The sequence below is a fragment of the Platichthys flesus genome, chromosome 24 (assembly GCF_949316205.1).
Source record: "Platichthys flesus chromosome 24, fPlaFle2.1, whole genome shotgun sequence".
Lineage (NCBI taxonomy): Eukaryota > Metazoa > Chordata > Actinopteri > Pleuronectiformes > Pleuronectidae > Platichthys > Platichthys flesus.
The window spans coordinates 12,748,024-12,761,836 of NC_084968.1; the positions used below are offsets into that span (position 1 = coordinate 12,748,024).

Consider the following 13,813-nt stretch of genomic DNA (forward strand, 5'->3'; position numbering starts at 1 on the left):
GACTCATCACGATCTGAAGGAGTGACCATGGAGTTGTTTACTGCTTATGACCAATCACAGACCTGGACAGTTTGACCAGAAACAGAAAATGTCAACAAGGATCAAACTGTTACATAATAAAAAAATAGGAAGTAGAACAAACACAGGATCAGGACTAAAGGAAACAGTTCAAGCTGCAAAATGCAGCAGGAACAGCTGGTGAAACATCTGTGATTGTTTTATGTGTAAGTTATGGAGCCTTTGTGAAAAAATACATGAGCACGAAATAATAACGTGTAGTGGAAAATAACTAAGTGTGGTTGAAACCTATTTTGTAGTTGAAGAGTGATTTTTTGCAGACCTGTCTAAGACTTTTATGACCTGAAATGTTGTAACCTGAAAACTGTGTGAACTTTATATTACTGTACAGTTGATGTAAAGGTTAATTTGTTAAGAGCCTACTGCACCCCTCTCTATACAGCTCCACTCTGGGTGAATTACAAGAAGGAGAGCTTGCGTAAGCTTAAAGTAGCCTATAATGACTGTCTTAGATTACTCCAGCATAAACCCAGGAGTACTAGACCCAGTGAGCTGTTCTGTAATATGGGTCTAACCACCTTCATGGCCTTGCTGAGGAACCTTATTTTTAAGTTTATGAGTCGGCTGGACCGCTCAACAAATTTTATAATTGATCTGATGACAGACCCTGTCCACAGCTCTATTAAGTACACATCTAAGATCTGGGAACACTGGCATGAGTGCCTTTTTTAGCCCTTCTTTCCTTGTATATTTCTGTGTAATGTATTGATTGTATGTTTTGTCTTTTTATACTGTGGGCCTTGAGCCTGTAATAAAGTTGAATATTACTTATTGACTGTGCAAGAACCTAATGGAAATGTATGCAAATCATTTATTCCTGTTATTTGATCCCAGCCTTCGTTCTCCTATATCACATCATTGAATTTGACTGTTCTTCATCTTCACTCTGAGATCCCTGTGACTCTCTGTGTTGATCTTTTCTGCAGAAAGACCCTATTAAAATACACAAAGACAAACTTGTATTTTCAGATTTCCATCACAAACGTGTTTGAACCTGATCTTTACCACCAAACATTTGACTGATTCACATGATGTAGCCTGTTATAATAACTGAGGACACACTGTTGTGGAATCTTTGACTCCACTTGAACACATGGACCTGTTCTTCATCCTCACATAATCAAACAATCACTGCAGAATATTTACTACTTATTTTCTGTTCATTGGTTTGGATCAGGTCTGTGTGTTGGTTTAACAAACCTCACAGCTCAGATCTGAGCGAATGAACTGAAACCAATGATCTTTTTACACAAGTGTGAAAACCACAGAGGTGCAGATGGTTGAGCTGCTCTCAGAGCTTCCTCTCACACGACACAATGGGACAAACATGTGAGGTGAAGCTGCTCTGTGAGTCAATATTCTATTATTGTTTTAATGCGTTCTAGGTGGATGTGAGCGTTTATTACATTTATCATTTTCATGTTCTCATCATCAGAAATATTTCAGACCATCAATGGATGTTTTTAATCATAAATTTTAAAAAAAAGTATCATTATTAATATAGTTTATTATATTACTATTGTCTGGAATGTCGGTATATGCAACATGTTAAGTTAAAATACCGTGTGATGATGTTTCTCCTCAGTGCTGATGTCATCGCTCTGCTGCAGCACGAACCCAGGTCAGTTCATCAAACTGTTTCTACATCACAGCTTCTGGTGTTTAATGAAATCATTTCTGATTCTAATGAAGTTTGAAGGAAACATATTCTGTTCATATTTATATTTAACTCTGATGCAATCTATAAAACCAGACGTGTTGAACCATTGAATGGGTTTGAATTGATTTCTACAGCTGTAGTGACTCTGAGTCCCAGCAGCTCTCAGTTCTTCAGAAGGGACTTCGTCTCTTTTAGCTGTGAGGACGACCACAGCTCGGCTGGATGGACGCTGAGGAGGAACACGAGCAGAGGCACCAGGAAGGAGTGTGAAGACTGGGGGAGACGAGTTGCTTCTTCCTGTGTCATCGACAGTGTCGTTCCATTAGACAGTGGAGTTTACTGGTGTGAGTCCACAGAGGGAGGAGCAAGTACCTACATCAACATCACTGTGACTGGTAAGAGTTTATTTATTCTGCTGTTATTTACGAAAACATATTTGCACATATGCGACAACAACAAACAGGTGGAGGAGGAGGTTGTGATGATGTCACTCAGGTGAAATAGCTTCATATAGATGCCAGAAGTTTCTTACAAACTAAATCTCTCCTCAAAAGAATCCTCCATTGTGGAAATTTCCTTTGTCCTTTGTCCTTTGTCTCGCCTGAACTATTGGCTACTGCACCAGGTGTAACCATAGAATCAGTGATGCAGCCTCAGTGTTGGTTGAGTTGTGTGATTGGACAAAACGCTGTCATTTGTCTCCAGATGATCCAGTGATCCTGCAGAGTCCCGTCCTCCCAGTGGAGGAGGGAGAGGACGTCACTCTGATCTGTAAAACTAAGAGGGCGCCCTTCAACCTCTCGGCTGATTTCTATAAAGATGGCACTTTTGTCAGGACGACGCCCACAGGTCACATGACCATCCACCTTGTCTCCAAGTCTGATGAAGGAGCCTACAAGTGTGACATCAGAGGCCGGGGAGAGTCTCCACCCGCCTGGCTGTTTGTCACAGGTCAAGAGGTCAAAGGTGAGTGTGGATTTGAGTCAGAAACGTGTGGCTCGCCCCCTAGTGGCAGGCCCCACCTCAACCATGTTAGCGGATGAGACATGCACCAAATAATACAATTCTAAGTAAATGTTTGTCAAAGATCAATCAATCAAATTTTAGTTGTTCCTCTCCACGATTACTACAGCGCAGACTCTGACTTCTTGCAACTGAATTCCTGTTTCTTTTCCAGGAGGAGTCGTCCTCTTGGAACCCTCCCTCACCTTGTTATTCATCATCCACATCGTGGTCAGCTCGCCATACGTCCTCTCCACGCTGCTCCTGGTGTCCATTTGCCGACAGAGGCCCACAGGTAACACGCTCACTAATATTCAATGAATGAATCAAATCAATCAAATCACAAAATACTTAATTTGAGAAAAGGATATCATGGTGATTTCTGATCATTAATAAAATTAATTAACACTGCAGGAAAGACCCCGCCTGTTTCCCTGACAGCGCCCCCACCTGGCGAGGATGAGGAAGGATTGGAGTATGACGATGTTGACGCTGATGTCACCACCGAGCATCGCTTCTGAGCTCAAAGTCCTCATGTTGTTTGATTGTTTGGTTTTTTTTAATTCTATAATGAATCCAAAATTAGTAGTAAGTATTTAACCATAACAAATGTTTGTCTTGTTTTGCTAATGTTTTTTATCAATAAATTTAAATTTCCTAGTAATTAAAATCCTGGTGGTTTCACACAACATGAGTCAGTGATGGTTGTATGGAAATATAAACTGTATTATTTTCACAATCAATTAATCTGATTCTCGACACTTACTGAAAAGTGTGGTTATATTAATTCACACGCGTGTTTATTTCGTTTTTCTTCCTCTTAATGTTTCATCTCTTCTTCATGGTTCAGGGCCCTGGATGTTGTGATGGGAGTCGACCAGCAGGGGGCAGCAGATGCTCACATCAACACAAGCAAAGACTTCACTGAACAACATGAATAACAATGATTAGTTGCTTCATGATCGTCACAAGAGACAAATCATAATACAAGACAGCCTCATATATATAAATTCTATCAAGTTTTTATTAAAAATATTTTAAACCACAACCTTCACTATAAAGCAAAAATCTGACTTTAAACTTGTCACAAATAATAATGTGACATTTAAGATGAGAGTCATTAAGGTTCAGTAAAATAAGATAATCCTCTATTTTCTGTATAAGCCAGTAAAAAAAACTTTATTCAACCATTAGATTAAAGAATAGAAACGTGTGACAGATATCTAATCATGACCATTACAATAATTAAAACTGGAATTAGGTTTAATCAGAGAATGCAGTACAATAATATGTCAAAGACTTTGATTCAAAGGAAAGTACTGACTGAGGCAGTACTTTTTTCAGCCACTGTGACGATAACAAATCATAAAAAACCTGTAACTATAACTGATGTGTCACTGAGATCATGTAGATTCAGTAAAGAATCAACAGTTTGCAAATCATGACGGAATCTCTGCAGGCTTTAAGAGACTTCTGGTTCTTTGTGGAGGAATGAGTTCCACTGACAGACAATCTTTAAAAAGGTTTTTATAAAAAACATGTAAAACTGAATCAAATGCTGATAACAGAAAAGTACATTCATGTTCATATAACATTCAAAATAACATTTCACTTTCTGTTTGACTCCTTTATTCCTGATATGATCACATGTTCTGCTGCTGACGTTTAAATCAACGTTAATTTTATTCATTTTTAGTATTTACAACTTGCAAAATGTCAGTGTTGTGTTTTAGTTAAAGATGCACTTCACTTGTTGCAGCATCCTAACAGACGTTCAGCTTCCTGCCGCGTTCACATTAACACATTTTCAACATAACGAAGACATAGGACATGAAATATTTCTGATGCTAAAATCCTATCCTATTTTTAGTGTTATTCATTTGTTTAAAGTGTCTAAGAATTTGACTGGAACTCAGAAACAGGAAAGTGTTTCACTTTGTGTTGATCAGTAAAATTTATTTAGATTTTATCGGCCTGTAAAGACCGGGCCTGATCCAGGAGGAACTTTTGGTATTTCCTGTGAACCTCCTCCTCCAGAGTAAAAGCACGGACAGAGGGGATGTTCGGCCCCCCACACTTGTGATCAAACTGCTGAATATTTCCGCTGATCAACACATTGGCTCATGAAGTCCAGCGTCCTTCTCTTTTTTGTCTTTGTTTGTTCTCATCTTATATCTTATAAAGACGACAGCAATAAAAATAAGTAACAGGACAGCAACTGTCAGAAAAGGCGCAATTACAAGTTCCTGAATCTTTCTCCCATCCTCGTTTCCTCCACCATTGTCTCCTTCATCCTTGTCTCCTTCATCCTTGTTTCCTTCAGCCATCTTGCGTGGAGCTGAATGAGCTGTAGAGCAGAAAAGGTGTCAGTTAGATGAGGACAGAACATTCTTTACCACCTCACCTGAGTCTGGATTCTACCAACTCACCTGAGTCTGTGACATTCAGGCTGACGAGGTCGCTGAACTTAGTTACTTTGCCATTCTCTGTTATGCTGATAATTTGACACTTGTACGTTCCAGCATCATTGACGGTGACGTTCTTCAAAGTCACAGACACGTCTCCGTCCTTCATCTCTGGATCTCTCAGCTCCACTCGACCTCGAAAAGACTGATGCTGGTAATCTTCAATCAACCGGTTGTTCCGGCAGAAGAACACGTAATCATCTGACTTCTGTTCCTGTCTGGTCCACTCTAACAGAGTGATGGCAGCATCGCTGGGACAGTGACACTGAAGAGTTGCATCGTCTCCAGGCTTCACTGTTGTCCCCTGCTGATCTACACAAACACACAAAAAAAAAAACCCACAAAGAACACGTAAAGAAAAAAAAAAGGTAAAATCTGATTTGAATCCTGACAGCTACTGTAGTTGTTCTGAAGCAAACCTCCGTGTGGCAGCAGAGCGCTGATTCAGTCTTCAGAACCTAAAGAAAACGCGCACAGGAAGTTGTTAGTGTACTAAGTGTTGTGTTGTCACACTTGTATATTAAATAATTCCACAGGAAGTCAAACTGAAAGTGAACCTAACAAAGCCTCCTCTGAGAGTTCAAGATGCAATATTAGGTTCACTTTCCTTTTCACCTTTTATGCTTCTTCATGGCTCTTTATTTCAAGATGACACTGAGTTTTACAAATGGTTACACATCCTCAGTTAAGCTGCTTGTAGACTTGCACTGAAATTCTCTGGAGGTGATGTGTGTGACAACGCAAATGTCCGATTGGGAGCCTCTGGACTTTTTGCAGAGTTTCTCCATCTGGCAGGCAAGGGTCGCTGGGAAAAAGCAGGAAGTCGACAGAATGAGTAAATGTTTTTGTCGGAATGGCTGCTGCTGTTCAGTTTTCATACAGTAATCGTAAAGCCTTTTCCAAGGTATTTATACAATATCTGTACAGGAATAGCTCCATGTTAGATCTGCCCTCTCTCTCTCTCTCATGCTTCAAATCATTGGTCTAAACACATCTCTTCTCTTTGGCCTTCTGTTCCAGTCGAGAACGTTTTGATTAATAGTATTTTGATACATTACGTGTTCCTGTTTTCTTGTTTTATCTTTGACTTTCTAAAGCACTTTGGTCAAACAAGTTATTTTGAAAGTTCTATTTAAATAAAGTTGACAGTTACATTTTGTTTTGTAATTTAAAGCTACTTCCTCAGGTGGAACAGAAACTTTAATTTAATGCCTAACACCAAAGACAATAAGGAGAATCCATTTGAAATGTGAGTGTGATTTCATCTTAAATTAAACCTCATGTTTATCCAACAAAGGAAACAGTCGTCAACATTTTAAGGATCATTGTTCTGCATTTCTATGAAGAGAAACGAGTAGTTAGTGTGAACACAGAGGGTTTGTTTTGTCTACACATCATAACCAGTTTGTACTGAACAACTGGTTGGTCACGTTGTGCAACACGGGGGGGGGGGGGGGGGGGGGGGGAGTGGCCTCTGGGAGGGTTTCTTATCAAACATCAACAACCAGACAGACTCCACCTCCTACTCTGATCTGTAACCTCCCTCCTGTTGTTTAATAGGAAAAGATCGGGCTGCAGGGTGGTTTTCATTTACCGTGTTCAGTCTCATCCAAGTTTCAGGATATCAGCTTTGGTCTAAAACAGGGGCGTCGTTAGGGCTGAAGCCCCCCTAAAATGTTCTTCAGCCCCCCCAAATAATTATTGGGATTTTTTTTTGATTTTTTTTTTGATTTTTTTTTAATTAAACTATTGTTTTACACATGGACAAGTTATTTAAAACTCTAACATGCTACATATGTGAGTGTGTTTCTGGTTTGTATGTTTTCTCCCCCTTCAAATTACAATCCAATAGCCTCTCATCATACTTAACTATAAAAGACCGGGCACTAGGACCTTGTGGAGTCTGCATCTCTGCAGCGCTGGCTTCCTCACTCTGCCAAGTAACGTCTCTCATCAAGACAGCAGGATTACAGCCAAGGAGTTTAGCTCATAGTAAATGATGCACAGAGTGAAATTTTAAGTACAGGTAGTTACAGAATGTGGCTATCTGTGGTTGTTAACAATTGTTACCTGCCTAAATTCAGGTTTACTTGAGGCAAATGAAAGGGAATATTGTAATGAGCTATGTTAACACTTAGCTAGCTAGCTAGCTATTTTGTTAGAAAATGTCTCCAGTGAGCAAGAGTGTGAACGAGCAAATTTGAAATGTAAGAAATAACTATCGACATCTCTCTATTCTTTGCATTAATATCTATCTCTGGTATTTTAAAACAATAATATCAGTGCCTATAGAATGTTGTTGTTTATATTCAGTTAATGCTAGTGAAAACTAAATGTCCTAGGGGGGCGGAGCCTCGGGACTGGTGCGCTATCTTGGAGGACACACACACACACAGACACACAGACTCACTCGCCCGCTCCTGATACTAAATGACGGCCTGATACGATGATGTTTAAAAAAATTATTGTGACCAGCTACAAGGGGGAAGAGTTGACTTTGACTAATATTTGATTTTCAGAGGAGTGAGTGAGAGACACCTATCTGATGAAGACAGACAGATGGAGTCCAGCTGTCCTGAAGTTCACTGACTCTCGACGTAGAACAAGACACCTCATTAAAGTTCTTAAAGGTCAGAGGTCAAACATGAACTCAAATAAAAAGGACTGACCTGCAGCTGCAGAGAGACAGAGGAGAAGCAGGAACGAAACTTCCACCAGCAACATTTCTGACGTAATGGAAAAACACTGTGTGTGTGTCGAGGATAGGGCGGGAGAGGAGGGAGGGTGTGTTGGAGATAGATTAGCCACGTCCCTGAACTCTCTCTCTGCCAGAGCTGCATGTGACAACACTGTGCTTTACCCTGAAGGAAAAGTAAACGAAACTCTGACTCCAGTCACACTATGTTCTTCTAAACCAACTTTTTTGAATAGGGGTCTGTTCTAGGAAGCGAGTTCAACAGAACCAGGATATCTTTCTTAGATCCAGTTGAACTTAACCTAACTAACACAATCAGTCAAGTGTTAAACTCTCTGATCACGATCTGAACGAGTGCCAATGGCAGGGGTGGGGTTTCACAGAAATGGACAGTTGTTGACTGATAACAGCCACAGGTCAATCTGTTACATAAAAAACTATGAAGTAGAACAAACACAGGATCCGGACTAAACAGTTCAAGCTGCTAAATGCAGCAGGAACAGCTAATGAAACATCTGTGATTGTGTTAATGTGTAAGTTACGGAGCCTTTGAGAAAAAATACATTAGCACGAAAAATAACGTGTGGTTGAAACCTATTTCATAGTTGAAGAGTGATTTTTTGCAGACCTGTCAAAGGCTTTTATGACCTGAAGTGTTGTAACCTGAAAACTGTTTGAACTTTCTATTACTTATTCACTGTGCAAGAACCTAATGGAAATGTATGCAAATCATTTTTTCCTGTTATTTGATCCCAGCCTTCGTTCTCCTATATCACATCCTTGAATTTGACTGTTCGCCATCTTCACTCTGAGATCCCTGTGACTCTCTGTGTTGATCCTTTCTGCAGAAAGACCCTATTAAAGTACACAAAGACAAACTTGTATTTTCAGATTTCCACAAACGTGTTTGAACCTGCTCTTTACCACCAAACATTTGACTGATTCACATGATGTAGCCTGTTATAATAACTGAGGTCACACTGTTGTGGAATCTTTGACTCCACTTGAACACATGGACCTGTTCTTCATCCTCACATGATCAAACAATCACTGCAGAATATTTACTACTTATTTTCTGTTCATTGGTTTGCATCAGGTCTGTGTGTTGGTTTAACAAACCTCACAGCTCAGATCTGAGCGAATGAACTGAAACCAATGATCTTTTTACACAAGTGTGAAAACCACAGAGGGGCAGATGGTTCAGCTGCTCTCAGAGCTTCCTCTCACACGACACAATGGGACAAACATGTGAGGTGAAGCTGCTCTGTGAGTCAATATTCTATTATTATTATATTTTCAAAGCTGCAGAAGAAGAGACACAAGGAGTTAGATTTGTTTAATAAAACTTTATTAAATCACAGACTGAAGCTACAGAGAGTTAATGTTTACTGATAGAGACACAAACTGCTGTTTAAAGAATGTGTTCATTTAGTTTATTCTGATCCAGAGTTTAAAGACATCAAGACTCAACACGTCTGTTTCAACATGAGAGGAAGACTTGTTTCAACATGTTTGAGGTTGATGTGGGCGTTTATTACATTCATCATTTTCAAGTTCTCATCATCAGAAATATTTCAGATCATTAATGGATGTCTATCATCAGAAGTTAAGAAGGAAATGAGGAACAACACGTGTTCATTTATCTGTAAAACTCAATGATGCTCCTTCACGACCCCAGACATTGAATAATTATCATAAATTAAAAAAAAACTTATCATTAATAATATATTTTGTTATATTACTATGGTCTGGGATGTCGGGATAAACAAAACGTAAAGTTAATATACCGTCTGATGATGTTTCTCCTCAGTGCTGATGTCATCGCTCTGCTGCAGCACGAACCCAGGTCAGTTCATCAAACTGTTTCTACATCACAGCTTCTGGTGTTAAATTTAATCATTTCTGATTCTAATGAAGTTTAAAGGAAACATATTCTTTTCATATTTAGGTTGATCATTTTAGTGTTATGACTGTAAAAGATGTTCATGCTCTGATGTTCAGTGTCCTCAGACTGTCCCTTGCTGCTGAAACTCTGATGCAATCTATAAAACCAGACGTGTTGAACCATTGAATGGGTTTGAATTGATTTCTACAGCTGTAGTGACTCTGAGTCCCAGCAGCTCTCAGTTCTTCAGAGAGGACTTCGTCTCTTTTAGCTGTGAGGACGACCACAGCTCGGCTGGATGGACGGTGAGGAGGAACACGAGCACAGGCACCAGGAAGGAGTGTAAAGACTGGGGGAGACAAGTTGCTTCTTCCTGTGTCATCGACACGGCCGTTCCATTAGACAGTGGAGTTTACTGGTGTGAGTCCACAGAGGGAGGAGCAAGTAACTACGTCAACATCACTGTGACTGGTAAGAGTTCCTTAATGGTGGCCTAGTGGTGCAGGCGCCACTTGGCATATTCACGAGACCCTCAAATAAACCTGTGGAATTACGTTGAATCGTGTTCTATTATTCAAATGTTGAACTCTTTAAACAATCAACTGTCAACAACATTTAAAGTCAAAGTTATTAGATCAGTGGCTTGAGCTGCTGACTCAGTGATCCCCTGGTTGTGAGTTCAAAACCAACAGCAACCAAAGCATTACTTTTGACCAAATATATTAATGTATGCAGTGATAGTGATAGCGCCACCTAGTTGTCGGTGTGAAAATTAACTTTGAGCAATCAACCACAAAATCCTGTCACATGATCAGAGTCAAGGCCTGATCAAGTCAAGACTATCACTGCATACACACTAATAGTGATAGGGCCACCTAGTGGTCGGTGCGGAAATGAAATTTGAGCAATTGGTCCCAAATTGGACACACCTATTTTCTCTCACTCTCTCTCTCTGTCTCTCTCTCTATCTGGGTCTTTGTCTCTCTTCCCTCCCCCCCCCCCCCCCCCCCCCCCCCCCCCCCCCCCAAAAAAAAAGTGTCTCTTTTCCGAGCCGGATTTTGAGCCGGCAAAATTCCAGGCACCCATTCGAAATTTCGTTTATTCTGCCGTTATGTACGAAAAGATATTTGCCCATATGCAACAACAACAACAACATGGCGGGGGTGGAGGAGGTTGTGAGGATGTCACTCAGGTGAAATAGCTTCATATAGACGCAAGAAGTTTCTTACAAAGTTAAAATCTCTCCTCAAAAGGTTCAACCATTGTGGAATTTTCCTTTGTCCTTTGGCCGTAGCGATTGAACTATTGGCTACTGCACCAAGTGTAACAGTGATGCAGCCTCAGTGTTGGTTGAGTTGTGTGATTGGACGAAAGGCTGCCATTTGTCTCCAGATGATCCAGTGATCCTGCAGAGTCCCGTCCTCCCGGTGGAGGAGGGAGAGGACATCACTCTGATCTGTAAAACTAAGACGCCGCCCTTCAACCTCTCGGCTGATTTCTATAAAGATGGCACTTTTATCAGGACGACGCCCACAGGTCACATGACCATCCATCTTGTCTCCAAGTCTGATGAAGGAGCCTACAAGTGTGACATCAGAGGCCGGGGAGAGTCTGCACCCGCCTGGCTGTTTGTCACAGTTCAGGAGGTCAAAGGTGAGTGTGGATTTGAGTCAGAAACGTGTGGCTCGCCCCCTAGTGGCAGGCCCCACCTCAACCATGCCAGCAGATGAGACATGGATCAGCATCACAGGTCAGGAGGTCAAGCTTCTTTAGCCAAGTTGATATCCACAAATCCTTTTTCAAATCTTTTCCATTTTGTTTTATCATTTCAGGGAAACCGACATCTCTTCTACCACCCTACATTACCTACATTATCCCATCCATCGCTGGTTTGGTAATTCTGGTTGTTCTGGTGCTACTGGTGAGATGCTGCGTCCGGAGGAAACCTGAGGGTGAGAACCAGGATTAAAGAATATGTGTATGACACTCTCTGCCACTAGATATCGCACTAACAGAGATTATTGCAATAGTTATTATGGAGTGGACCACTGGTATTGATGGATGACCTAAAATGACAGAAACCATCTTTGACATTTATTTTATCTGCTTTGATTAATTTGTTTGGTCCATTTCCCATCTGCCAACATGGAGGGGGGGGGGGGGGGTAATGACCTATACTGCAGCCAGCCACAAGGGGGAAGTGGGCAGTTTAACATTTTATCTGTCCCTCTATGTGAGGACCAGTTTGACATTGAGGTTTTTTCAGTGCGTTAAGTTAGTCATAAAGAATAATTTGAATTTCAATTTGTGTTGATGTTATTTACACAACATTAACAGTTTTAAGGTCCTTGTTTGTTAGCGTCTGTTACAACCACGAGGGTTTGGACTCTTTTTCATTCCGTGTTTGAATGATGTGCTTGTGGTTATTGTTTGTTGTCTGGGTCAAGGTTTCATATAGAGGCCTCCCTCTCGTTTCCTGTTTCCTCAGAAACACAGTGGTTGACACTCAAACGGATGTCTTACCTTCTACTGAAGAAACTTCACTTCTTATTTCTATTTAATAACAGAGATAATGAGGACATTTTATTCTTGGCCTTTGCTTTACATTAGAGACAGGAGGGAAATTACTCAAAATAATTGACTGAGTCTTTACTTTGCAGAGTGTGATCCAAACGATGTCAGTCTTCAACCAGAAGGGACGATGGGTACGTCTCGTCTTCTTGAAGTGTTTTCAGTCATGTGGTCATCGCTCGTCCTCTGGTGTCAGGAAACCTTTTAACAGTTTTGATTATTGCCACGGTTTTATTTTGCAGAGATAAATCGAGTTGCAGCGACACAAGGGGACAACGTCACATATGGACAAATAATGATCCGACCATTCACCAGCAGAGGTACAGCCACTCCCCCCACATCCTGAACAATGTGCACAGGACCCACTGATGCACTGGTCCTGGTCCTGGTCCTGGTCCTGGTTCTGGCCTTGGCCCTGCTCCTGGCCCTGGCCCTGGCCCTGGCCCTGGCCCTGGCTCTATTTGTATTTATATTTATATTTATATTTATATTTATATTTATATTTATATTTATATTTATATTTATATTTATATTTATATTTATATTTATATTTATTGTCCTTGTCCTTGTCCTTGTCCTTGTCCTTGTCCTTGTCCTTGTCCTTGTCTTGATTCTAGTTCTTGTTCTGATCCTGGTCCTGGTCCTGGTCCTGGTCCTGGTCCTGGTCCTGGTCCTATTCCAACTTTCGGTCCTGATCCTAGTTCTCCCCTTGATTCTTGTAATGGTCCTTGTTTAAGTACTGGTCTTGGTCTATGTCCTGATAATGGTCCTAGTTCATGTTCTGCTTCTGGTCCTGGTCCTACTTCAGGTCCATATCTTGATTCTGGTCCTGGTCTTGAACTAAATAAATAAATGAATAGAGCATTTAATCTATGAAAAACAATATTGGCATCAAACAATGTAGTTCTGTATTTTTATTTATTTACATTTTTGATTTGACCTTTATACTTCATTATGATCCTATATCATTATGTTACTCTTTTTCTTCATTATGTAAATTGGCCTCTGTCACTCATCCTGTCGACGCCCCCTGGTGGCAGAGAAGCTACATAAAATCACAAATTGTGATTTATCAGGGACAAAAATGAAGCTTCCTCAACTGAATCTGTTTCTCTTCCTGTGTTTGTGTTCAGAAGATCAACCAGAGCCGGAGGTCATTTACTCGTCACTGCGGTCCAAACAATGACGACCTGCTGCCGCCATCTTTATTCCATCACAGGAGGCGTGTCCTAAGTCCAGTTATGTTTCAAAACAACCAACCAACTGTTTGACTGAGGAGTGGCAGAAAGCCAGTGTTTAAATAAAGTTTCAATAAAACAACTAAAATGAATATATATGAAAATAATTGAAATATTCGGACAGTTTTTTTTTTCCTGTTCTTTCATTTATTCAGGCAGAATGTGAATTGAAATTCACTGAGAAATATAAATAATATTTTATTTCTTGTAAAAAACAAG

The 13,813-nt window shown here is 40.5% G+C and overlaps 2 protein-coding genes and 1 long non-coding RNA gene across 3 annotated transcripts; 2 read left to right on the top strand and 1 right to left on the bottom strand.

Annotated features, from left to right (window-relative positions):
- Positions 1-1,338: 1,338 nt before the first annotated feature.
- On the top strand, positions 1,339-13,701 carry LOC133950307 (uncharacterized). The gene is made up of 14 exons (XM_062384556.1): positions 1,339-1,425; positions 1,664-1,699; positions 1,873-2,133; positions 2,444-2,704; positions 2,916-3,035; positions 3,155-3,260; positions 9,711-9,746; positions 9,955-10,256; positions 11,178-11,438; positions 11,618-11,737; positions 12,446-12,490; positions 12,599-12,676; positions 12,974-13,074; positions 13,490-13,701. Exons 1-14 carry the CDS (start codon positions 1,395-1,397, stop codon positions 13,625-13,627), a joined length of 1,896 nt encoding a protein of 631 aa, XP_062240540.1. The 5' UTR covers positions 1,339-1,394; the 3' UTR covers positions 13,628-13,701.
- LOC133949669 (programmed cell death 1 ligand 1-like) lies at positions 3,986-8,010 on the bottom strand. The gene is made up of 3 exons (XM_062383616.1): positions 7,875-8,010; positions 5,170-5,517; positions 3,986-5,087 (listed from the first exon to the last, which is right to left on the bottom strand). The coding sequence occupies exons 1-3, from the start codon at positions 7,927-7,929 to the stop codon at positions 4,849-4,851; spliced, it is 642 nt and encodes a 213-aa protein (XP_062239600.1). The 5' UTR covers positions 7,930-8,010; the 3' UTR covers positions 3,986-4,848.
- Positions 7,138-7,874, top strand: LOC133949682 (uncharacterized). Its single transcript, XR_009920169.1, has 2 exons — positions 7,138-7,412; positions 7,725-7,874. It is a non-coding gene; the product is annotated as an uncharacterized LOC133949682 (long non-coding RNA).
- Positions 13,702-13,813: the final 112 nt, after the last annotated feature.